The following is a 26,691-nucleotide window of genomic DNA, read 5'->3' on the forward strand; positions in this document are numbered from 1 at the left end:
ATTTTTGTAAAATTACAAATATAACAGAGATTGCTGTAATAAACAATGATACCACTACTTTCAGCATGTCTAACAGAGATTTTGGAAATCCTGCGGTCTACCAAAAATCCACAGGCACAACATTTATATGGCTTGAACATATGGATAACTCAGCTAATGTTTGACAGGTGGCAAAACTCAGGCTGAACTTTTTTTTCAGAATTTTAGCTAAGTTTCAAAGCTGTCTTTTTCTGGAACAAAGTAAAACTGAAATCACAGCTTGACTTTAATGAAGAAGTGTGAATGTCAAAGTATAATTGCACAAGGCAATGCAAATGAAAGATGAAAGCAGGTGTGTGTATGTGTGTCTCGTCTCAGTATGAGAAGGGACCTCTCAGCATTGCACTGCTCTGCAGCTGCAAGTAGAAATATCTAATATGCACAGCTCTCAGGAACAGAGTCCTTTCCAAAACCTTCAGACACACCTGCATTTAAAAGCCACACATGTAAACTGTGCTTCAATACACACACACTCCTCATTTCTATTTAGAAAGGGAGTTACCTTGTCAATTATAGTAGACAGGTGCTCCTTACAGGAAAGGGACTGGAAAAGCTCTATGCATAGCAGAGAAGAAACTGAGTGAGGAAGTAGTCTGTGGATAATCATTGGTGATGTAGCAATTCCAAAAATCAGCACTAGAGGTAATTCATGGATATGCTGACTGGATAAGGGGGAAGAGGGGAAAAAAAAAAAAGTAATAGTTACATTATAGAAGCTTGTGTAACAAATGCATTATGTTCCTACTATAGCACTGAGTTTCAATGCAGAAATGGGTAAATTAAAAGATTTGCTGCTGGTAAACCAAAAGAGGAATTTGTGTGGAAAAAAATGAAAACGAAAGGATGTTATTTAAAGCCTTAAAGTAGATAAGAAAATGAAACTCCATTTTCAGATTGAAATTTCGGAAAGTGACACAAAAAGCATAATTTCAGTTAGTTTTGCACTGATCCTACCTTCCCTAAAAGTTACAATCAGAGAGCTGAGTCTTAGAATAGGATTTTTTTTAAAGATACAAAGAAAAAATAAGAAGATACATTAAATAGGTAACAGCCAAGTAAATTTGCAAGATTTACAACTTTTAATAAATTCAAAATAAATATGAAATATCTCCAATGTCTGGAGATGAGTGAGTGTTCCAATCACACTTAAAAAAATTTCCAACTTCTCCAGATTAAACTTCGTCTTCAGATAATTTTTTAGTATTTGCTTTAGAACTGAAAATCAGGACTGAATGTGTATTCCTTGAGGACAGCATACAATTTACACAAAATACAATGTTTTCACTGTATTGTCAGTGATTCCATTTTTAGTAGTTTCAAGGAGGTACAAAATATGCTATCATATATACCTTCTAGGTTAAAATTGTCAATTTATTCCTTTCCTTTGTTTTTGCCACAGCAACTTTTTGACTTTAGATTTTAATTGTTATCCCACAATTACTTTGTTTCTCTAACCTCTCAAAAGAAATTGTTGAAGACAAACATAAAACCAATTAACTTCATATATTGCTGTCCACTGTTGATAACCTTAGAGATCTTAAAAAGGAAATCAGAACTTGTGATCAACAAATCAGAGGAACCTTTAACATTTGTCCACTTCACCTTTATTATTAAACATATTTAAGACTGAGAGGAAAATAATAAGCTACACAATTTCTTGCTGGTGGCACAGCAAGTGAATTGCTGAGGAATTGCAGCCCCAATTCTAACAGCTCCAAGCTGAGGACTAAAATACAGGATGCTTTTTTTTGGAGAGCAGCATGAGTTTTTGATTAGCATGCCTGAGATTACATTAAGGAAGACAGAAACAGAATTAGATTAAGGAAGACCAATTACATTAAAGAAGAACAGAAGTACAGGAGTACAGGAGCACCTGAAGTAGTCAGCTGCTGATTACAATCCTGGCCAGCTGGGAAAGTTTTATATGCACCCCTATTAGTAAGCTAGTGACTTTAAGCAGCAGCATTACCTCACCAGTCACACAAAAATATGCTCTGCAAACAATTTTAAAAGATCTAGACATCTTGAAAATTTAGTTTCACATTCATAAATTCTTTAACAACTAGTACCAGTAAATCCTACTATGTAAAGAATTAAATCAGCCACTCCTTATCTCAACCTGGCCCTTAGGCACTCCGGCTCACAGCCTGAAGTTTAGCTTTAGTGCAATTTGCCCCTAAAACCTAGCAAGTAGTTTTTTGCTCAATCACTGCTGCAAAGAAGCAGCACCAATATGTGATTCCAACACTTCACTGGCCTCACTGTTAAATTTCAAAACAGCTGCAAATAGAAAATGGTAAAGGAGTGGAAGAACTAAAGTTCAAGTCACATTACCTGCTGATGACTATGAAGTCTTGAAGAACTTTTGTGGTGAAACTTTCCATGTCTTTGAATACGACTACAACTGGAGGAGACTGCCAGTGTCTAGAGGAGGAACTTCTTTTTTTGCTTGGAGTTTCGGAATCTGTTTTCTTTAAAGCCAGCCATTAATTAAACATTAATACACAGAAGCCAGCAAAATAAAAAAGATTGAATCATATCTATGATATTACAGTACTCCAAATTGACATGACTGACTTTTTGTGAGCTGTATTTATTATTAGCACCTAAAACTTCCATTTTCCGTTTTTCTTCCTTCTCTTTGGCACTGCATGAAGTACAAAGAATAAAGATATTTTAAACACACAGACCAGCAATTACAAGAATAGCTCTGAGAGACAGAACTGGTGGAGTTGTGTTGGGAATGAGGGAGATTTGAATTGTGTACACAGGCATTGCTTATTTTCTCTATCTTTACCCAGTAATAAAAAGAGCATGCACTCAGGACACTTCAGTTTATCACACTGCTTTGATGAAGTCATCAGAAAATCAGCTGTAACTTGTATTCATGACAGAAACAAAACTTCAATAGCTTTAGCAAACACAAAGATACAAAAACATTTTGAAAGTTATTTCCTTACTGCTTGCCAATTTAGTGTGGGCTACAGATGACATCATGGCCCATTAGCACTAATACAGTACCTTTGCCCTGGACAGCTGCTCTTCTGTAAAGTTTTGTTTTAATAAACAAAATAACTCAGCACTCCTGGGAGAAAAGCATCTGGCATGAAGCTGATACTGCATTTTAAGCTTCCAGTTCCCAATTAAACACATGATAAAATAGTACTTCTTGCTTGTGTTTCATAATTCTGACATTCATGCATCATCAATAACTAACCCCACATTGGTTCTATGTGTCACATATTATATTCAAATCACCTCAATATCATGTTATTTTTTAAAAATTAACCTTTGGCCTTTTCTCACAGAAAGCTGAATTATTAAATTTCTGTTTTAAACACAAAGGTGAGATATTAAGTTTCTTTTAAAGGTCAGGCATTTTGATAAACTGGGGATACAAAACGCCAACAACATACCTTTGTTACACTGTCATACCAGCTGATAAGAGAAGGCATTGAACAACGTACTCTATTCTGTGAAACCTGCACACAGTCCTCATCTTCCAGTGAGTCCACATCTATATCACAGTTCATCAGCTGCCCCATCAGCTTCTGCATCAGATTTTTTATACCTTCACAAAACATTTTTAGAAATGTGGTAAAGACATTTGGTTGTCTGGCAACACTTTTCTGTCTCGTACTATAAAAAACTACCCCAAAGTTATTACTCATTATTTTCCACATTTCTAATTATTCTCCTTCTCTCTCCAGAATGCACATCTCATACTCCTGAAAGCATTAATGATATGCATGCTCTTTATGCAATTTGCCTAGATGGCAACAACTGAGGTTAAGATGTTGGTCTTCCACCTTTACCTGAGCTCCAGCCACATGCTCTTAAGAGTAACCTAGAAATAAGTAAGGCAGCCACTCCACAGAACTGAGGATGTTGCCACATGTGATTTTAATCCTTTTACTTAAAAAATAAAAAAGGAGCAAGGAGAGTGGGAAAATTTCATTCTACCCATTCTCTCACTAAATAATGTGACTGTAAGCATTTAAAAAGTGGAATGCAGACATCCACTGTCCAATTAAACAAAAAGAAAACCAACCTACAACATCAACATGCAATACACTAAGCAGCATGTTCTTAACTGTTATGCTACAGCTAAGGAGCATTTCAATCCATAGTGTTTTAAACTGCACTGGATACCTCTCAAAATACAGTAGGCATTACTGCTCTGCTTACATAGGTTTGAGCAAATCTTTGGAAAGTCTTCAGGATCCCTCTGTCCATTACTCTTGCATCTAGGGGCAAAAGCTAGAATTCCTACTTGATTTGATACCTTATTCAAAAGAAGCAGCTACACTACTGCAGTATTTACCTGGGCAATCTTTGGCTTCCAGCATGGCTACATAAGGAGTAATGTTATCCTGAAGGACATCCGAGAGACCTCTGAAAGTCAAGTCATGATCTGTAACATTCACTCCTAGAAAAAAAAAAAGGACAAAATTTTAAGGGCATTTTTCCCATGACTCATGAGCACAATGATTGGACAATAGACTGAACAGTAGACAAAACCCAGAAGATACCTCAAATATTTAAGGAAAGAATGAAAAGTATCACATCAGCTGTGAGGAAAGATGAAAAACTAGCACAAGATTAGATATACATGTTGACAACCCCTGATTAAGAGAAACAGGGAGTCACTGTGAATACCCTTCATCATATAGCTTGGTGGAGTTTTTAAAATAAAGTCTTCCAAGGATGCAAACATGCAAGAAGCAGGACTGGTTTTCTAACATCCCTCAGAAGCCATCCACAGCCACAGAAGGCCTGCAGACAAGAAGTGAAATTCACCTTCTCTAGAAGAATACTGGAATCTCTAGAATCCATACCTGGATCCTCTCATGGCTCATGTAAAGAGGAAAATGACTGTAAATTGCTGTGAAACTGCATCTGAATTCACTATGAACTACTTAGTATTTACTGCCTTTGTTAATATCCTTAATCAACAGAAAAAAGAACAAGCCCCTCCAGGAGGCAATTTAGAACTTTGTCCACAGAAATATTTGAAGCAGAAGTTTTTCACTTTCTATTACCTACAAAAGTAGAGTACTGTCCACTCTTTGTCAGTACCTACATGGTCACAGGCCTGGTTTTATTTCCCTAAAATAATCCACTGAAAATGTAATCAACTTGCCTTGAATCAGGTTTAGGATTTATATGTACAAACCTCTGAAAGAAAAGAGGAGGGAAGAAAATAAAAAAAAAAGACTTCAGAACTTCACTAACTTAATCTCCAGCTATTTTTCCCCTCTGTGCTCTTTTCCCAAGATAAAGACACTACTTTCCTTCATGTAAAGTTGCACTGCAAGAACACTTGTCAGAAGCTATATAATTCCCATGGTTAAGATGCAGAAACCACCAAGCATGCTGGTGGCAGTAACAGGGACCTAATCAAAGTTATCTCCAGTGCCTCAAACAAAAAAACCTCAAATCACTACCAGCTGCTTAAGAGAGACCTGTAGGGGAGTTGTTGACTTACTGGACTATTAAGCAACATAAACAAAAGGGGAAGGAGGTTTTATCTGACTTCCTTCTCCCCGCCCAATCTCTTCTGTTGACATGTCTGAGGCTGATACTGCTCAGAGTAATTGCTGGGACTCAGTAAGTTTCTTTGATGTGTCTGTGAGATTTAATCAGATGTACATAACAAAAAATATGTTAAAAATTACCTAAGACAAGAGCTGCAGTAGGGATTTCTCTGAACTTCATCTTGCAAGTCCATTCTGTTGTCTTCTCTTGGAAGTCAGAATGAGATCGGCTCAAAAAACTCACCAGATTTTCAAGCAACTGCTTATTCAAGTTTTCCTGTATTTGCTGCAAACATACACAGAGAGAATCGATCTATAAAAACATGAAAACACCACTCCATTGTCCTTTTCCTACTCCTTTCCTGCATAATCTTTAACCCTTGAAACTCCAGGGTTTTAAATTTTCCTGTCATCTATAAACCACACTAACTTCTTAATTGTGTGGCAGTCACCTCCCATCTTGGAACTTCTGGTCAAGTGCCTTATGAATAATTTGGAAAACGAGTGAGCTTAACTGAGTTGTCACACCACAGGCTTTAAAGAAGGAGAAAAAAACCAACATACTGACAAAGCCTCAGTGATGTAGGCAGAAAAAAGCCAGTAGAATTAGTTGCTGGATCAATGTCCACGGAAATTCCTATTCTTCCTTCTTACCTTACAAAACATCTGTACACATTTTTCTGAGAGAACTAAATAAGAGCAAATATTCTGCTCCTCCGAATCTAATTCAGGATGAAAGAAGTAAAAACAGTATTAAAGGAAATCATTAAGTATGTTTTATAGGAAAAAATACTAAACCACATGACTCCAATGTTTGCTACACGGTCTTTTGACATTCAGGATGATTTTCACACAACAATCTCTATAAGCAGGAACATACAACAAGGTGAGAGAAAACTTTAAAAGGGGTGAGGATAAACTTTAAAAAGCAAATATATGTCAGTAGTATATTGTGTTTCTTTTTTTTTTGTCTGTGTGCCTTTGAAAATCTGTCCCTAAATCAGGATATGCCTTATGCATATCAAACAAACAAACAAAAAAAACAACCAAACAAAAGAACAAACAAAAAACCCTACTGTACTCTGAAGTTCAGGATATCAATATATACTCTAGAACAAACATGTTAGAAACAAGATTAAACTCTTGTTTCAAACAAAATCATCATCAAGATTTATTAGCAACAAAAAGTAACACACACAGCCGTGAACTTGATTTTAAGCAAAGTGGCAAAGGCCACTTTGAAGAGGCCACTAACAGAGAGTGACGGTCACATCTCCAGGAGATTGCACATGATGCCTGCTCAATAGCCTGAACTCCATTTCCATAACACAGAAGAGCTTCTGTTGGTCTTCTAAATAACTGTACACAAAGTAATTTTAGTCTTTTCATCCTCCACTCATTGAGGAATATTCTTCTGGCCTTTCTGATGTTGATTGTGCAGCTCTGAACTCCCACCTGATAAATCCTTTGCAACTCAGAACAAATTGTAACATGACATTTTTGAAAGAATTTATATCATCAGCATTATAACACCATTGTAACAATTCCTGTATTACCACAGATTCTTTAACAATCCTCTGAGCTTCTGTTTCAGATTCCATCAAACCCTATACTTCCAGTGATCACTATTGTTTTTGCTAAGCTGACCTAACAAGAACCTCAATTTTTACTCTGCATGATTACAGTATATATTATTGTGCACTTGTGTCAACGGAATTCAGTCTGCCATAGCATTACACATTTACCTAGCTTTTCTAAAATACATCAGGGTTTCCTTGTCAAAACAACTTTGTTACTAGCACTGTTCTAATAATGTTCCAGAAAGTTCACCAGGCTGCTCTGCATCTCAAGTGACCAAGTCACTTACTTCCATGGCATTCTCACTCTGGAAAAGTCACGGGAACTGGAAGTTCAGTAACTGCCATGACACCAGGTTTCGTCATGACTATTTGCTTTGTGGTCTGACAACCATTATCTTCATATTAGAGAAAAATTACTGTATTTTAGCCCTGCACTTTGCTTTTTTGTTTCTAGCCCAGACCCTGGTAGAACAAATTCTCTCCTCACAGCAGAAGAATGTTCCTGTTAGCCCTTGATGAGATTTATCATAAGAACATTTGCAAGGTCACTTCTGACACCAGGAGTCAAAACTGGGATACACTGCAATACCGAAACAAAAAAAAAGTCCAAAAATCACCTTCCAAAAACAAAGGGTAGTTCCTGCCACACTTCTGCCAGCTTTCTAGTTGTGAGAAGCATGAAAGGATGTCATCACCAGATGACAGATGGTGCTGTCACAACCACAGCACAGTTTATGAAGGATATACAAAGGCCAAGAGCGCTCTACAACAAAGTGCCTTGGAGGACAAATCCTCTTCTGAACACCTCAGGCAGAGAACCAGGATAACACCAGCGCAAGCACAAGGCCTGCCAAAAAATCACCAGGCAACAGTGCCCTGGCAAAACCTTTGGAGAACGTCCTGCTAAGCACCCCTACCATGCTAGCAGAACCCCTAGAATAAAAGCCCAAACCAGCAAGCACACACTCCCCACGTACTCTGGCACAGATCAGGTTTGCTACACCAGGGTTTGAAAACACCTAAGAAATGAAATCCTGACTAGCTAAAGCCCTCACCTACCTGGTCTGATCTCATAGATGGTGCTGCTTTGAGGAGTTCACACTAGAGACTTTCTAAGGCCCCTTCCAACCTAAATTACCACACTATTTTAGATGTAAGAACAACCATCAGCTCCATGTTTGCCAACAGTAGAATAAAAGGATGATGATTCAAAAATCAGTAGGAAAGATATCACTGATACACCAGAGGCAGTATGAAGAAAATTCTCCGTGTAGCAGTAGAAATAACTTCAGGTAATCTGCCTTTAGGCAATTCAAACTCTAAAAAAATGCTCATATCAATATGTCAGTATAGGAAGAATTGTCTTCCATCAGAAGAAGTAAGACCAGAAGAAAGTATCTGGAAAACTCCTAACAGCCTCAAAGAAAACAAGGGTAGGAAATTAGAGGAATTTATGAGCTTAGCCCAAGGGTCCAGATTTTATGCTATATCCATCTGGCTTCTACTGCACATACCAAAACAAACTTTGGGGAAAAAAATTCTCCTAATGTCTATAGACTCCAAGGGCAAGCAGAGGAATATGGAATACTTGCCCAGAATCCATGACACTGAATAGAGGAGGGAAGGAAATCTCTGCTGTATGGAAGCAATTATTCATACCATAATGCAAGCCAGCTGGCTATAGGGACACAACAACAGCATGGATTGTAACACACAACAGTCAGGAGGCCACAGTTCAGTATGAAATTAACTCTGGCCCCATTCACACCATCCATACTAATTCAATAGGCCGTATCTGCAGCAGTGTCATTCCATATTTGACATCCATGCAGCTGTGTTCACATAAATCCATTGTGAATCCCGGGCTGCTGTGTATGAATTCTGGAACAATGAGGTCAAGACGAGCCTAAAATCCTCAAAGGGCTGGCAGGCATTAACTGAACTAAAACAGCAGTATGCCAGGAGTTAATAAAGAAGACAATTAGTAGGAAGAGAAGCTTAGAAGCAGCAGCTTGAAGTGGCAGAATTGTACAGTTCGGTGCTTACAAGTAATGTGTACTTGATGCATCTATTATTACTACTTTGTATTCTGGACAGTCAGTATTTCTGGTCCTCCCATTGTTTTAACTAACTGTCATACACTTTTAAGCAGGTCAAAAAGATCCCCAGAAACAAAGAAGCGAGCAGCACTGTTACAAATGCAAAACACCACTCTGGTGTGAGGCACAAGACTCACCTCTGTTTCAGATTTGATCTGGTTCCATAAAGACTGACAGGTGACAAACCGTAGCTCAGTGTCCTCTGAATCATTGCTTGTGCATCTGAAATCAGGAGCTGGAAACATAGAAAGCAAAGAAAAGCACAAATAAGCTCAAACTAAACTTTTTTTCCTGAGAATAAAAAAAGGACCCAATTGTACATATGTATTTCAGGGAGATGACTTTTCTCTGAAGCAGTTAATCAATTGCTGGTATTTGGTAGAATAAGCAAGGGAATAAGCAGAATCTATTACCCAAGTATGCGGGCAAAAGGTAAAGAAGAGGCTTCTATCTCAAGTCCTAGATAAGCTAAAGACTAAATCAGAGCAAACAGCCTTTAACAATAAAGAAAAACAAACATCATCATCATCATCATCTTGCTCTTGTTTAAGAAAGCTTTGTGGGTCCACTTGGCTGCCATTCAATGGAACACCAATAGTGGCTTGATCTCTAGAAAAGAGCCAATCGATGAGCATAATCTCCTAAAGCATGAAACCCACCCAAAACAGGTATGTAAATGACAAATGAAAGACATCCCTCCACCTCCATTTTCATTGTCTCCCCTATCACCTCATTTGTATCCCTAAGAAAAACCACCTAGAATACATAACCAACTCTCATTACACAGATCACAGACTTTTAGTTGAAGAAAATCCAGCATCCACATTATTTGGTAACATATCAAGGCATAACATCCTTTTTTCACTACCAAAACTCAAACTATAGGTGCAAATGTCCTCAAAAGGCCTTTTGTGGGGTGTGACAGTATTATCAACTATTGATGCAGAGGAGTTCCACAACTAAAACTTCCCATTGGACAGGACTGGGCTTCCAGACTGGACAGATGCACATCCAAGTACATATTTTAGAACACCACTCTAACCAACTGCTGTGAAACCGTGTGCTCTGCCTCTCTCTTTTAGGGCTAGTCCAGTCAAATTTATTTTTCCACCTCATAGCATTTGCTAACTAGAACAATATGCTTAGTAGTTTATCCAAGCATATCTAATCTCACAAAAACAAACACATAATATCCAGTAAGGGGTAAAATTTCAATGTGGTCTAAGTGCATAGGCCTTGGTTGCTGCAATGACAAAAATCTGACCTCATTACTTTCCTCTCCATCTTTTTCATATAAATTGTCAAACCTTTTGACAGCTCAAATGATGATAGAAGTAGTTTAGCTTGGGAATAAAAACAGTAAGTTTCCCAACTGAGTTGCAAGTAGCAATTATTTAAGATACATTATTTCTCATTCCAAGAAGAGTCGGTCCTCAAATGAAAACAGATGTGCATACACATCTAGAGAAAATGTATAGCAAATATTTGCTATCCAAAGCAAATACTAGTGGACAGAAGCCCAAATGGCTTTTCTTCCTTCTTTTCCAAAAGAAACTTAGGCAAAATACCTAATGTATTTTGTATATAAAATACAAAATGTGAGATTTAAGGATGGGATATAATTTCTGACTCCCAGTGCTTAAAAATTGCTCATTCAGACCTTCAGGTGAATTGTTTGTCTGTTAGCAAAATACTTATGCTAGCATGGTGAGGAGGTCTCTTGTAAAAAAAAGTGCAAAGAAAAGGATGGCTATACAATCTTGATTGCTGGAGATGAGAAAAACCCAGCATTTACTCTAGCCAATAATTTGCTTGCATTCCTCTGAAGAAATGAGTTTTCAGCAATCAAGCAGTAAGAGAAAACCTCACACAGCTATGACAGAACTCATGATATGAACTCAATCAGATATGATAAAGCTTTCAGGATTAACCCCTCTCAAAAACAGAAACATAAATAAAAATGCACTAACCTGTTTTATCAGGCAATCTTCTCTTCTTGGTACTTGGTTTAAACACAAAGCAGCCCTAGAGAACAGCAAAAAAACCCCAAACAGACTTCAATACAAGCATCAATCTGACTGGCTCCAGAGGCCACTTTATTGTTCTTTTATTTCATCGCTCCATTAAACCAATAATTTGCACTGAATTGTCAGCCTCTTAAGAATATCAAGTTACATATTGCCCCTTTGTATTTGTGTTTCAAGCTGGAACACTAGTGGAAGCAGTAACCCAGCACACTTGGTAGGAATTTTTTCATCTTTCCACTATGTTTTGCAATTCAACCATCAACTGGGCCAGCAGCAAATTCTTTAAATGTCTCAAAACCTCCAAGAGGTTTAGAATGAAAAGGAAATTATTCCCTGGGGACACATCAGTACGGTTTTCTCAGTACAGTATCAGTTAAATACAAATCAAAAGGTGAGCGGTAGAGATTAATGGAAAACTCAATCCAGAATATTGCAATGAGCATTATTCAGTCACTTATAAAAGGAAATTATATGTCCAAGCCACAGTGAACTGCATCCCAACTCAAAAAATGTGGTGGTCAGAGCAGAATGACAAATGGCTGGGAAAAGGTTCATATGAAACCCTCTGTTCCAACAAATTCCTGTAGAGAGAAGTAATCTCCCAGTTAGACCTACTTCATTACTCAAGTATTAAGCTTTGAGTTCTTTAAGATTTTTTTCATTTTCTTCTAGATAATCTGAAATTTCTTCCCCCATCCTCTCTACAGAAGTTCTTCTCTTCTGAAGAGTTATTGCACTGTCCAACTCTCATGTGAGGTTCTTGCGCTGCAGCAAGGGGGAAGGAAACACCTAAGTGCTGGAAATAAACAGACTGATTCAATCCCGTATTTCTCAATGGAGATGCTTATACAAGGACTGCTGAACTCAACCTAGCATAGTTCAGACACTAGATTAAGAATGATGTAGTGAAAATCAAACACCAGAGGTATGTTCAGTTTTGATCACAGTCACCAGTCTGTTGAGTGACTTCAGTCATGTTATTTCCTTTCTTCCACAAATAGGAAATTGCAGTAAAACGCCAACATTTATATTGACCCTCTCTGAAAAACAGCCTCACGAACTGGAGATGCCTTCAGACACCTTCCATTTTACCAAGTGCTAAACACTCTGGAACAATTCCACTGCAAAAAGGTGTTCTATGGATTTATTTGTGCTGCAGCATGCACAAATGGAATTGGCCACAGAAAGTATAAGTCATATACAAAAAAGAAGAATGGATGCTTAATCAAACCAAACGCAATGAATGCTATGCAAGCATTGGCTTTTACACACCACTACACATGTGGCTGAGAATCAAATGGAATAAAACTGGAATATAGAACTGCAAAGAAGTATTACATATAAGATGCAGGAGACAAGGTGAAGGGACATGATTCACTGCCAAACTATCAGGCAACAGCCATTGTCAAAAGTGAAATCCAGCTGTTTCAGATGAACTCTTAAGTTTGTTTGGAAGCACTTCTCTTCTGGAAGCAATCACCTGCACAGTGCCTTCTGCACCAAAGGAGGCAGCTGCATATCACAACTCAGTGAAAAGCAATGGGAGGAGCAGGAGTCTTCCCCTGGTGATAAAACACGCTGTGAACCACTGCAGTTGTTCACTGCATGACCAAGCAAGAGATGAACTAAGTTAAGTGTTTCATTCCAACTTTTCAAGTCTCGCTATTCATTGACGCTCTGATGAAAGCACTATCCGCAGACTTCACCTGGAAGTGACAAAACCTTCAGCCACATACCCCAGGCTCTGTTCTGGCGGAGATTTACTCCAAGTAGAAATGGAATTTTTTGTGGAAGGAAGGCAGCGGGCAGGTGACACTGCGGGGTCACTCAGCACTCATGGTGTGACTCTAGCACTGCCCTGTGCAGGGATAAGCGCTGGAATCCATGCTCCTTGTGGCTCCCTTCCAACCCAGGATACTCCGAGATCCTGTGGGACCGCGGAGAGGTCAAACAGCGCCTTGTGCAAAGCGAGGCCAGGCATGGATGAGGAGCCAGCAAGGCTTTGGGAAGGGCGGGCAGCGGAACAGGGCAACCGGGAGCCTGGGCACCAGGGAGGCGGGAAAGGCAGCGGCGGGAGGAGGCGGGAAGATGAGCAGGCGCAGGACGGGACGGACGGTGCCGCGGGTCCAGCTCCCGCACAGGCCGCGCTGCTCCCTGGGGAGCCCCCCCGCTCCGTCCCGCTCCTCACCTTGGATACGGAGCACGTGCTCATGTCGCCCCGCGCCCGCCGGTGCCGGAGAGCAGCAGCAGGAGGGGCAGGAGTTGCCGCACACGCGCGCTCCCGACGCACCGCCCACCTCCCTGCGCGTCCCCGCGCCGCTGCCCACACCCCCTTTCCCTGAGCAGTGGTACAGCCCTCCTTGCGCTGCGCCGCGCGGTTCCTCCGCCCCCAGCGCAACGAATGGCCTCCTCCTCCCCCTGTAGCCTGAGAATGGTACGGCCCAGCCCGCCCCTGGGCGGGCGGAAAGGAGCGGGGCGGGGGGGATAAGGGTCGGCCCTGGAACTTCCGCCGGGCGGTGTGGCTATGGCAGCAGGTTCCTTCCGGAGAAGCATTGCTTCCCAGGTACGCATGGCTCCTTCCCACGGCTGGCGCCGAGCGGGAGTGCTCCCTGAGCCAGGTGTCCCCTCCGTGCCCTCAGTACGGGACCCCCCTGCCCGGGCGGCTCATAGTGGGAGCGACCCGCAGCTCGGCGCGCGCTGTCCCGCCCCGTCCGTTCCCGGGGCGCGCTCTGGGGTTCCCGCTGGGATTGGGACGGAGTGAGGGAGGGAGGGAGGGATGGATGGATGGCTGTCGTCCCTGGGAGTGCTCCAGGCCTGAAAGGATGAGCTCTGAGCAGCCTGGCCTGCTATGGAAGGTGTCCCTGCACATGGCAGGGGATGGAACGAGATGGTCTTTAAGGTCCCTGCCAATCCAAACCATTCTGTCATTCCATGACTTCTTCAGTCCAGAAAGGGTTCGGTGGGATTCTTCGTGAGAAAAAAATCAACTTTCTGTGGTGTTTTGCCTTGCCTTTCTTCCAAGGCTCCCTTTACACATCTTAGGTTTCTATTTTATTGTAATGTTCATAATAGTTATGAAGTCTTTGCTGTTTTTTACCTGGGCTGAAATTAGATTTCAGGTGTAAAAGGTGCATCCCCCGTGAGTATTTAAACAGAGAGCAGTAGTTTTCCTTGGATCTTTGTCTTTTTGCTTGAGTCATTTTTGTCTTCATTTTTCAATTTAGCTTTCAAAAGTTTTGGATCTGCCACCAGAGAATTTAATAAAGTCCATATCTGCAGTTCCTGTCTCCAAAAAACGGTAGTTGTTTACCTTTTTCTTACAATGTTGGTCATGTTTTATTATTTTATGTCATGCCTGTTATTGCAAAAGCTTAACAAAACTTCAGGGGAAAAAATAGAAAAATCCCAAACCATTTATACCAATGCAATTATAAGATAGCTCAATTGAATTAAATCCTTGTATTTTTTCAAGAAAGCTCAAAGTAAATATAATTGCTTACAAGCCTGTACAAATTACTGGCAGTGCATGGATGGCAAATGCTTCAACACTGATGATCTGAATGTGAAACTGCTGAGAGCCAATGTGAAGTTATATGGGTTTTTTTTTTCTTCACTGTCCTGCTCAAGAGTTGCAATAATGTTAGCAAGTAAATTTTACTTATTCATGATTATGGTTTTTGTTTATTTTGAGATGGTGTTCTCACCGTATCTACTTTCTGATTGTATTAGAGCAAAAGTCATGTTCAGCCTTCTCGTCCAGCTTTGTAAATATAATGAATCTTCAGATCTTTGTGGCTGGGTTATGCTTGGCAGTTGCACTTCTCATATGCAGAGTCAGCTTGGATCTGCCAAATCTCTCCAGCATTTCAGCAGATTTTTTTTCTTGATTTTCAGATGTTGGTTTGGTTTTTTCCTTTGTTTTTTTTTTTTTTTTCAGGCATGTTGCAGATTTCCAGCTCTCCATTGCTTCTGTAATAGAAAACAGTTCTGATTACTTAGCACAAGACCTGCATCTTCAAGCCCAGCAGCTTGCTGAGAGGGTATGCTCATGAATTCATCACATGTGTGTATGTAATAATGAACTTACAGACTAGAAGTGTAAGGGGCATAATAAGATAAAGAAGTATTCTTTCTGAAAGCATTTCTTTGGGTCAGAGTAGTCTGATGGCTGTACTTACTGTAATTGTACACAGCATCTTCACAGAGGTTGGAGAAGCAGCTTTGGTTAAGGTTCTTGTGAAATTGTTGTTTTCAAACAGTTTGAAGTAAACAGTGCCGGTGAAGTTGGGTGGGTGTCTAAAGGGTGTGCCAAGGCCTGTGCTGCTGCCCAGCACTTGAGGAAGAAGTTGAATGTGTGGTAGCTTGGAAAACCACACTGCAAAACCTAGCTCTGGAAAGCCAATGGATAAAGTTGCCCTCTGGGACAAACAGGCCTAACTTTCAAATCCTTACCAGCTTGAAATTGAGTTTTCTTGGAACAGCAATATTTTTAGGTGTGCTAGTTTAGGAAATGGCAGTAGCTGGGGTGTTATTACTGAAAAAAGGGACAAATAAAGCCAGTTATGATACTGGTGAGGAGCTAAACTATTTCTCATGCCATTCTTTGCTGCTGAGGTGTTGAAGTTATCCATGTCTTGGACCTGTTCTAGCAAAATAAATATTCAGATTCGGGTGGAAGAACTGACAATGCACAGATACGCGACCAAAAGTTCTGAAACAACTGAGAGATTGTCTAGAAACATGAAATAATTCAGATTGGAAAGGGCCTCAGGAAGTTATCTGTTCCCATATCCTCCCCAGTGCAGGTGTTTTGGATGAAATTGCTGAGGACTTTTGAAATCCAGTGAGGTGTTAAAAGCTTCCAAGGACTTGACAGCCTCCTTCTCAATCTATTTCAACGACTGTATCATCACAGTAACAAGTTGGTTTTTTTTTCCTTGTGTGCCATTTTAAAAACAGCTGCTATTCCCAGGGTTTAGGAAGCTGCAGGTTTCCTCCCTTCTTTATTGTTTGTGGCTCAGCAAATAATCCTGAAACATTTAGCCCTACAGCCTTTACATGGAGGAGCAATTTTAATAGTAAAGAAGAACAGACCATCAATACAAGCCCCCAAACTAAATAGGCTATGCCAGCTAGACAAAGGAAAATAAAAATCCATACTCTCTAAGGAGTGTTTTTTGTTGGGTGGTGAATAAATGAGATGCATCTCATTTAACTTGTTTAGAGTGGTCATGTCATCTCCAAAGAAGGTAAGCAGTGTATAAACTAGCAAAATATAACCATGTATCAAAAAACTAGCAGAGAGACAGAAAAATGCAGGCAGTTACTGGTTTTTGTCATGATAAGCAGTTGATGGAGTGCCCCAAGGTTCAACAGAATGCTCTTAGTCACTTCTGAGGAAATGGGCCACAGTGTTTGAAATACAGGTATTTGGGTTAGGCAAAAAGATGGAAGTTTTTCCAGTTGCCTAAAATAGCCTAAACAGTAGGGCCATGAGACAATAGATGAGCAGTGTGCTCTGAAGTACTGAAAGTTGTCTTTTAGAAAGTCAGACAGGTCTTGTTTCCATGGGCTTTTGATTTCATTGGCTGCCTGATTCCTGTTTCATTTTTGTATTGTTATTTCTTTGTGGAGGGGAGGTTGTGTTGGGTTTTTTAGTGCTTCTGTGCTGCACAGTGACATCCTAGTCCAAGCCTTGGGCACAGGGACATCTGGTTACTAAAGGACCACAGGGCACTTGGAGAAGAGGTGGTTAAAGCTGTGGAGAGGACAAATGAGCACTCTTATTAAAAACTACTGACGTGACAAATGACAGATTATGTGGAAAACATCTATGTGAACAAAGGTTGTTGAGAAAGTCCAGTGGGTATTTCTGTTCTCTCTCTGCCCCATATATAGAAAGGACCATTTGTAAAACAGTAAGGTGGAAAATTCAGCGTCAGCACAGTAAATGGTTTTTTTCACGTAGCTTGGGAGTTAGCATTGGAATTTGTTGTTAGCAGAGAATGTGAAAATAAAAGAATTTCAAAGCTAGCTATGATTTCTCCTGCATAGGTCACTGTCTAAGCCAGAGATCTAGCATGGGGGTACAATTTCCTCTTCATGGTGATGAGCTTCAGCAGGAGTGTAGCTTGCCTCTCTCATAGTTACTGACCTAGTGAGAAGGTGATTGTGTCATATTTTTATATGCTTTCCATCCCTCTTCTTCCTTTTTTAGACTACTTCTTGACTATGAAAAACTTTGAAAACGAGTTTAATAAGAAACTCTCAAACTTGACAGGTTGAGATCCTTCACAGCTCTTGGCCTGTGAAGACCCAAATTTCTGTTGATATTTGTTGTTGGTTGGCCAAATATGCCTTACAGGTTCAGAATTTTCAAGACATGTGCCTTATAGAAATTGTAAATGAAATTTTTAATAAATTGACCTTTAATATCTTTATTTTGTGCCGCAGAATGTTGTCACTTAACTTTTTTTAAGTGCTGGCAGCTACTGTGTAAGTTGTCAAATGTATCTCAGCTTTTGTCTGTACAAAGAGTTCAACTACTGCTCCCAATCAAAAGGAAGTGCAGGCTGTGCACAGGCAGGGTCTGAAGTGGAACATATGTGTGGCATTTCAAGCTGAGTTGTATTCAGAGCTTATTAAGCATGAATGGGAAATAATAAAATTGTCCCTTTTCCAACAGCATTGATGAGATTATCCCTTTATGATTGCTTCAAACAAATAAATAACATTTAATGCTTACAGTGGATTAAATTAATATTCACAGTGAATTGAATGACAGTTTTCCAGTTCACCTGTTTTCATTTAAAGTTTGTTTTGTTTTATTCTTTTAGCTAAAATGTGATTCAGTAGTGAGTGCAATCAGCGCTGATCCAGGAACAGTGAATTTTACAATAAACAGGGAATTATTAGCAAAGGTGAGTAGTGTCTTTCAAGTGCTTTAAGGTAAAAAAAACTTTTCTCAGTATAAAACTATAGAATGCCTACTGTTGTCTTAGGGAGGAATTTTCTATGTAAAATTGTCCTTCACAAGTTTTCTGAGGATCCCTGTTGGTGATTTGTTATCTAGGCCTAGAATTTGAAATGAGGCTCAGGCAAGTTTCCTCTTCTGAGGAAACAATGCATCTACTGTTCACTAATAATCATAACTCTTCAGTTTCATCTCTCTCTCTGCTTTAAAATGCAGGCTTATTTACATCTACTTTGAGTTTTTACAGTGTACAACTCAAGAGTTTTCATCTTGTAAATACTCTTGGTTTTATCTGACATAGAAGTATTTGACAGCAGATCTTTCATTACACACTTTGCTGGGGGGAAAAAAAAAATCAAGGGAAAAAATCCCAGAGGGAAGATGTATTCCTCAATATCCTGACTGAAGTATACATATACATTGTAACCAAGCCAATGGCTATTAGAGAATAGGTCTATAAGTCGATTTTGTGTATGTGTCTAGCTTGCTTTCTTAGGGGTCATAATAAAACCAGAATTATAGGCTTTTTTTAGATGCTGTTTCTTTAAAAAAAAGCAGTTGCAGAAAAATTTTAGTGATCTTTTTGAGTGAGAAAAATGAGAAAAATTTCCACTGAATGAAGTGAGATTTCCACTTTATTTCACTTTGTTAAAGGCTTCTGTTATCTTCAGGAAGCTTGTCCAGTTCATACAGCTTCACAGGTTAGGTCTGTGCTGCATTGGCCTGTGTGACATTACACATTTCAGTTTATGTAGGGGCTGACTCGGTGCTATGAGCACATTACTGACAAAACTCACACAAACTGTCTTGAGGAATATTTTAAGGTATTTTATGCAGCCTCCAGACTTTCAAAGCAGACATATTTTAGTACAGATCTTTCATACTGGCCTTATAGACTTGCAGGTGGGAGAGAGAAAGAAGAGTTGTTTGGACATGTTAGGGTGGAAGAGTTGGCTTTCTTTGGCACTAAAGCACTAGAAGGTTTTCACAAAATTCAGCCTTAATTTTCACCAGAACTTTGCCTGCTATTTCTTTTTGATTTTTTATTTGATCAGGTATAGCTTTTAAAAGTCAGTGACATTTTTATCTGCTTATGAGACCTTGCTTGCTTGGCAAACCAGCCATCTAATTACTAATGTGAATAAAGGATGTGGGATCAGTCTCCTTTGTGGATGGCAAACAGTTTTCCTGGCAATGCCTTCTGTTGATGAAACTCTTTTTGTGTGGAATTTTTTTTGTTTTGTTTTTAATTGTGCTTTAGACTGTGCTGCAGCAGGTGTGGGAAGATGGCTCAGAGTATGGAGTAAAAAGTGAACTTTTCTCTACAGTCCCCAGACAAAAGGCAGTGATTGAGTTCAGGTAAGCACATCTGAGGGGTCCTTTGAGACAAGTGCTGTGTCTGCTGGTTGATATTTTCTGGTTGATATTCATTGCTGTAAAGTGTGGTGCCTGTGGTGTTAAACCATATTAACCAGTATTATATTTAGTTGTATTTGACACGCTGATATATTCACCAAGTAGAATATAAATAATATTCAGGGATTTGAGGCTTTTTCCCAGAACATGTTTTTGGTATTTAAGGAGTTCATACCTTACATAGCCCTCCATTAAGAATATTCTCATTTAACACATAATAGCATTCAGTTTTATGAAAACTTCCTTTTATTTTGTTATGAAGAAAAAAAAAATCTGTATTTCCAGGCACTAATGAATTTCTTTTTGCACCTTAATACCTTCTTCCCTGACTTGTTAAAGCAGGCAGGTATTTCTTAATTGCAGCCCCCAAAATCTTCTTCCAGTGCAATTTTATTGATTGTCACCTACTCATGGAAAAAGTGGCTGACTCACATTTTTTTATGTATAGATATTTTTGTTGAGTAATATTCCCTGTGCAGGCTTCGATAGTCGCAGAAAGTAAGAACTTGGCTTTAATTTGGAGGTTGGATTTTCATAGCTGAACTTTCTTTTTTGTTATCTGGGCAAACAATTCTGTAGAGAGTTGTTTTTTTGGTTGTTTTTCTTTGTGGGGATGGGCATTGCTGGAAAGATGTGATTTTGGTTACTGATCCTTGTACACAAAATCTCTCATCCTGGTTTATCTCTGGAAAAGACATGAGGAGAATGATCCCTATGTCCAAAACTTGTAAAAAGTGAGAAGATATTTTTGGTTCTTTGTCACCAGCACAACTGGGCTTTGGTTAGATTTTTTCTGTTGTTTGTGGGGTGGTTTAACCACAACACTGTCTGTTAACTGATACTGGAGGGAAAGCTGGTTGGATAGGAAAACTTGCTGTCTAGGACAGAAGCTAATCAGGGAATCTTATGGGAAGATTTGAAAATGGAGCTTTTATTTCAGCTCTTCTAGATGCACAAGTTGAATTCTTCTAACTTGGTGATCTGTCAGTTTTGTCCACTGCACAAACATTATTTGTTAAAATCTGTTACAGCTCCCCTAATATTGCCAAGAAGTTTCACATAGGACATCTGCGTTCCACCATAGTAGGTGAGTGTGCATTTCCCTGCTTCCTGGGAGGGCTGCTTTGTCTGCCTGCCTCACTGGGCAGGGGAGCACTGCTAACATCTCCCTCCTTGGGTGTGAGTGGCCCCATCAGGCTCCACTTGCTAATTAAAACCTTTCTGCTCATTATGCAGGGAAGAAAAGAGCGTGGTGTGTTGCTGGCAGATTTATTAAGTCACACATAATCTAGTTTTATGACTGTGAATATTAAGTGAAGTAGCTTAAAATTGGTCTTCAAAGACACCCAAGGCAGTTTTCATTGAGGTGTTATGAGAGTCCTTTGAATTTTAAATTCTCAATTTGTACTGGACTGCAGAGCAGCTCAGATCATTATGTCTTGGTGGCTGTCCTGCAAAAAGCTTGCTTTTATATGCTAATTACTTTATGCCAGTATTACTGAGATAGTTGATGTAATTTCTAATAGAATAATTAATAAATTTCTACTGCAGTGCTCTAATGGTATATGGAAAAATGTATTTGTCCCTCATTTCCTGATCTCACAATAAAAACTAGTAGGTTGTAACAGAAGATCCTACAAAATCTGTGTGTCTAATAATGTATCAGTTTTTAAATTATACTTAATTATTTATAGTTATTAATTATGTAAAGTAATTGCTTCTTCCATGGACAGATAATTGAGTGAAGTGATGTATGTTGGGGTTTTTTATGTTCCATTTCTGGATCCTTTGTTACATAAAAAAAAAAACACTTTCAGAAGTAGTTCTGTAGAGCAATGTTTGTCCCAGAGTAAGACAATTAATTAACTACAGAGAATGGAATTGGAAGTAACTGCAAGCTATAATGTGGTGTTATAACAACACGAGAAGAGAGAGCTTTCTGCATCCTTTACAACAGAATTGTAATTAAAAGGTACCCTTAAAGCACAGGAAAATAGAGGAAGGGATGTGGGTATTTCTTCTTTGTAATTCTAAGGTTATAACTAAGCTCAGGAGAGAGATGAAGGGTTTTTGTTGTAAGAGCAGATGGAACTTATTTATATGTCCTTACATGATAGGGCAAGTTTGGAGCATAGTCTGTTAAGTGCAGAGCTCAGAACTGCTCCAGCAGTCTATGAAGATTCAGGACTTGATGTTCTCTTTTTAGCATCACAATTAACAGCAGTTTGTCAGTTTTGAGTGCTTGCCTAACCTGGTATGAGGGTGCCTGACTGTGATGGAATTGTGTATAATGCCACTTTTTTGTGGCATTTGTGATCTTATGCTTTCCAATATGTGCATGTACATCCATCCACCTGTGTATGTTTCTGTCCCTGTTGTGTGAGACATTTTGTGGCACTGTTGAGATACACAGCTTTTCCTTTCCTGCTCAGAAAGGAACTTGCTTTTTACTGTTACTGCTACTGCTGCTTTCAGTTGTCAGGTGTTTTAGCAAATCCTGTGGAGTATTCCATCTGATTGCTTTTCCTCTTCATTTTGAATACAGGTTATACAAAACCAGAAAACTGTTCCATAGGGATGAGAGACTGCCTACAACTGAATAATAATATCATTTTTGTTTCATTACCAGGGAATTTTATAGCAAATCTCAAAGTAGCGCTGGGACATGAAGTAGTGAGAATAAATTACCTTGGTGACTGGGGCATGCAGTTTGGTATGTTTCAATATTTTTTTTATGCTGTGCCCTTTTCTACTGCATAGTATGGTCCAGGTTTCCAGCTTCAGTTTTTGTCAACCCATTGGATTCACTCTGTGTTCATAAGGAATATCTTGTTTCCGTGGGGGTAATATATAGTTTCATTTCCTTAAAAAATCTGAACAAAACAATCCAGACTGATCCATCAGCAGTATGACCTGTACTTATGCTGAAAAAATAACAGGACCAATTTTATCCAACTGTCCCTCAGTAGCTCCTCTCTCAGACTAAATGTGTAGTTTGGGGGTTATATGTTTTGGTTTGGGTTTTGGGTTTGGATTTTGTTGGGGTTTTTTTTGGTTTTTTTTTGGTTTTTTTTTTGTTTTTTTTTTTTTTTTTTTGTTGTTTTTGTTGCTGTTGTTGCTTTTCTCATTATTCATAGAGCTTAATTTCCACAACAACCATGTTTTGGCACATTGGGGCCCAGAAAGTTTATATCTTTAGAAATATCTCTATACTTTCCCCAAAATATTCAGCTTCAGTGTAGCAGAAGAGAGGTGTGTAGATGGAGACTGTGCAAGTGAATAGGGACTGGAAGACTGTCAGTGCAGTATGCACACACATAGGCACCCCCATCTCTTCTGAAATCATCAGAGCAGTGGGGACTGAAAAGTCCTTTCAAGTGCAGCCTGAGGATGCATGGCTTAATATTTATTGCCACACCAGAGATCATTTATGCCCCATTGCTGGATCCATAGCTATCCCTTTGTTATGGCAGCTGCCCCATCCATAGCATTCACAGCTTTGCTGACTTTTGTTGTTAATCTTGCATTTCAAATTGATCTATATGCTCCTCTCCTTTTCCAATTTCTCCCAAAAAGCTGGTTTTGGCATATTTTTAGGCATTTAAAAAAAGGCAATCATGCCCACTTCTTCATTCTTGAAACATGGTACACCTCTAAAAACTATAGAAATCCCCACTTCTTTTGCAGTAGGCTCTGGAAACTGTCCACTTATTGATGTTTAACTGGCAAGCACAAAGGGCAATGTCTGTCAAGTGGTCACTTTTGGTTATTGCAGCCCTTATGCTGCCCCCTCCAGTTTCAGTGGTACTGCTGGTTTTGGGGACATCAAGGAATCAATTTTATGAACAGAATTGGATTAAAAATTTAAAGTCAGTACCCTACTTTCACTCCACTTTTATATTCAGATTCACAAGTGTTGATAACTAAAATACATTCAGTTCTACCTGTTGTCATTCTAGACTAAGTTCCTGGGTTTTAGACAGTGCAGTGTAACATTCTCAGGACTGTGAGAGTGTTCATAAAACATTCTTTATTAAACTATGTCCCCTGCAGCTTGTCTTTCCTGATCATGTTTCTGTAGCTGATAGCATGAAACTGTAGCTTGTAGCAGAGCTTTGTTTCGCTTATGATTTGTTTCATAAGAACTGAATACAGAATGAGTTCACCAAAAATTGAGTAAATTTCATACTTGCATATTTCATTCATGTTTGCCCCTTAGACATAATTTTATCACTATGCTATTGTATAATGAATGTGGCAATGACAGTTAAGCAGTGAAATGCTGTGTGGATAAAAGGCTTCTCAGATGACCTCATTCAGTCTGCCTTTGAAGATACTAAGTAGCACTCTGAAGTCTGAATATCAAGGATTTTTTGTATTTTAATATAAAGGTTCCTGAAGATACAATGATCACAGTACCTGTTACTTACATGTGTGCCATTTGTGCAGCACACAACTCTTAGAATCAAGCTTCTGACCTAGTAGTTCTGACTATTTTTTTTCAAAGTAGGTACTCCCCTCTATTTGGCCTCGCTCAGCTCAAATATATGGCAGTATTATAACAAATAATGGTCCTGCTTCACAGAATTATAGCATAGCAGTATTACTGTAATGATCCTTTCTCAGAAGCAGTGCTGTAATTAATGATCTGTCAGCTGGTTTTACAACTGCTATTGTCAGAGGCCTTAAAATGTAAGAATTGAAAATATATTTTCCTGAAACGTAGCAGAGGCCCTCAGCCTTTAGGCAGTTTTGGGGCAGGTTTCCTAAGGTAACAAAGCATATGCAGTCACACTATCTGTCCATCTGTCTTCCTGTCACTCTGCTCCTAATAAATTTTGACCCCATTGGGCAACTTTAGCCACGTCTGGCAAAGAAAAATATTTCCATGAGAATGAATTTCTTTTGGCATTATGACAGTTGGCAGCCCAGTAAGGGTAGAAATACAATGTGTTGACCTCTGGGAGAGAAAGTTAACTTCTGTGTTTAACCTGCTGGCTAACCAATCAGCACCTCTAAGTCAGAATCAGTTCAAACATGGGCTGCATCTTGCCCTTAACTGGTGAGTGTAGCAAGGTCTGGGGATGATATGGGAAAGACAAAAAATGTATGGAAGAATGTGTTTGGGTCGAATAAAGACTGACTGTTGTGCTGGAGATTGGAGTGTGAGGTCAGCACTGAATAGTGGAATGTTTAGGTACACTAATATCTATGAAAGATCATTAGGAAACCTGCTGCTGATTGCTCATAGAACAAGCTGTCCTTAACTAAACTTCCTTTCAATAGGATTACTAATACAAATCTAATTTTATTTCCTAAAAACTGACCTGTTTTTCTTCTTTAATTCTGCCATGCCTTCTTCTGTACTCAGTGTTTCTAAGAAGGGAATTCTTGAGACAGTGCTATTTCTTTAGTTGCAGAGAGTTTTCCAAAGGGCTACCTGCATACCTATTCCTACATCAGTCCTGGTCCTTGTCAGCTCAGAGGAATAAGCTGGCCTTAAAGTCAGTCTCAGATAATCTGAAAGGCTGATGGGTTAATATTGCTGCATTACTGAAGGAGTTAATGGGGTCTTTTCATTTAGACAAGAAGATTGGGATTTGGATTTCTTTCCCTTTTAGATGGCTTTTGGAAAGTCCTGAAACTAAATTGGATGCTCACAAAAAGCTGCATATTCTAAGAGGCAGCAAAAATTTTCCTTGAAAACATTGCATGAGTGATATGAGGAATTCTGTGTTGTATCCCAGTTCATATTGTCCTTAAAATGATGATACTAATAAGGGAGGAAGCAAAACAAGGATTTTTGAGCATGTTCTGTTGCTGGACAGTTTCCACTGTGTGGCTTCTCATTTACATCTTGTTGCTGTGTAAAGGATAATTGCCTGTACAAGTCTAGAAACACAAATTCCTTTCATGAGGAATCAACATAGTATTTCTTACAATTTTCTAGCTGTTATATTTGTAGTGGGGGGTGGTGGTTATGCAGTGGAATAATAGGTTATGCTTTTGATTTTGTTTTTGTAGCATACACCATTATATTCTTTTAAAATGTTAGTGTTAAGACTTGACTTACAAAAATAACCTGTCAAAATACTCTGGTCTGTTGACTAACTCTGTATGTAATTGTTATTCAAGGCTTATTGGGTGTTGGTTTCCAATCCTTTGGCAATGAAGAAAAACTAAAATCTAGTCCTTTGCAACACCTTTTTGAGGTAAGTTCAGAGAAGACCAACTAGATTTGTCTTTCCAGGATTAAACAGGTTAATGGTTTGTTGGCTTGCTCCATTCAAACATGCCTGACACCATCTGAGTTAGTATTTGCTTTTTGTTGATTTTTTGATACTCATAAATGGTTCTTTGTGTGTGATATAGATACAAAACACGTAAGGTATTTACGTACTGACCTGCACAGACCCAGTAACCATGAGGACAGAATGGCTAATGTTCAAGCCCTCATCCTCTAAAAGATGTCACATGTTAATGGGGCTTAGTCAGGGTTCTTGTGTGGCACTCTCAGGTGTCTTTTCTTACTACGGAGCTGAGCTGTGCTTCCTCCTCAGGGCTGGATATGGGAGCTGGGGCTAATGCTGGTGTCAGGCAGTGTGCCACAGGATAGTTGTTCTGTGCAAATCTCTCTCGTGGCAAAGGAACAAACTGTGTTTGAGTACTTGGGTACTCAGCAGCTGAAGGCATGTCAGTCAGATTGTCTGTATGGCAGGGTGGCTCCTTCTGAGCTTGCCAGCTTCTTTGTCTGCTTGTTCCCTCATCCCTGAGCCCTGTGGATTTAAGCTGATAGATTCTCAGCACTGAGTTTTTTTAGAGCCGTAGAGCTGATTTAAAGAGAAAACAAGAAGCAGTCATATTTTTGGGGTTGTGCATCGCTGTCCATCATTTTTATTTATGATTTCAGTCCTCTCTTAGAACTTTAATTTTTTTATGCTTGAATTTTGCACTTAAGTTCCAAAATACCAGCTATTGCAATAGCATATAGGCTTTGTGACCTTCAAAAAATTGCCTTTA

The 26,691-nt window shown here is 39.2% G+C and overlaps 2 protein-coding genes across 8 annotated transcripts in view; one reads left to right on the top strand and one right to left on the bottom strand.

Annotated features, from left to right (window-relative positions):
* ORC3 (origin recognition complex subunit 3) overlaps positions 1-13,611 on the bottom strand; it is a 35,244-nt gene extending 21,633 nt beyond the window's left edge. For 3 of the 4 annotated variants that reach the window (XM_059842483.1, XM_059842481.1, XM_059842480.1), the window contains exons 1-8: positions 13,471-13,611; positions 11,226-11,280; positions 9,393-9,490; positions 5,718-5,862; positions 4,364-4,468; positions 3,456-3,610; positions 2,374-2,510; positions 542-701 (exon numbers count right to left, since the gene is read on the bottom strand). In XM_059842483.1, the coding sequence (XP_059698466.1) occupies positions 542-701; positions 2,374-2,510; positions 3,456-3,610; positions 4,364-4,468; positions 5,718-5,862; positions 9,393-9,490; positions 11,226-11,280; positions 13,471-13,494 (879 nt within the window). In that variant the 5' untranslated portion in view covers positions 13,495-13,611. Of the gene's footprint in view, positions 1-541; positions 702-2,373; positions 2,511-3,455; positions 3,611-4,363; positions 4,469-5,717; positions 5,863-9,392; positions 9,491-11,225; positions 11,281-13,018; positions 13,210-13,470 lie in introns of all 4 variants that reach the window. The other variant, XM_059842484.1, reaches the window with a different exon arrangement.
* Positions 13,612-13,692: 81 nt separating this feature from the next.
* Positions 13,693-26,691, top strand: part of RARS2 (arginyl-tRNA synthetase 2, mitochondrial) — a 29,504-nt gene continuing 16,505 nt past the window's right edge. Inside the window, exons 1-8 of one of the 4 annotated variants that reach the window (XM_059842490.1) lie at positions 13,693-13,845; positions 14,507-14,580; positions 15,220-15,322; positions 18,119-18,202; positions 19,517-19,614; positions 20,703-20,758; positions 22,301-22,384; positions 25,807-25,883. In XM_059842490.1, the coding sequence (XP_059698473.1) occupies positions 13,807-13,845; positions 14,507-14,580; positions 15,220-15,322; positions 18,119-18,202; positions 19,517-19,614; positions 20,703-20,758; positions 22,301-22,384; positions 25,807-25,883 (615 nt within the window). In that variant the 5' untranslated portion in view covers positions 13,693-13,806. Of the gene's footprint in view, positions 13,846-14,054; positions 14,182-14,506; positions 14,581-15,219; positions 15,346-18,118; positions 18,203-19,516; positions 19,615-20,702; positions 20,759-22,300; positions 22,385-25,806; positions 25,884-26,691 lie in introns of those variants that run through there. The other 3 variants (XM_059842489.1, XM_059842492.1, XM_059842491.1) reach the window with 3 other exon arrangements.

The sequence above is a fragment of the Haemorhous mexicanus genome, chromosome 3 (assembly GCF_027477595.1).
Source record: "Haemorhous mexicanus isolate bHaeMex1 chromosome 3, bHaeMex1.pri, whole genome shotgun sequence".
Lineage (NCBI taxonomy): Eukaryota > Metazoa > Chordata > Aves > Passeriformes > Fringillidae > Haemorhous > Haemorhous mexicanus.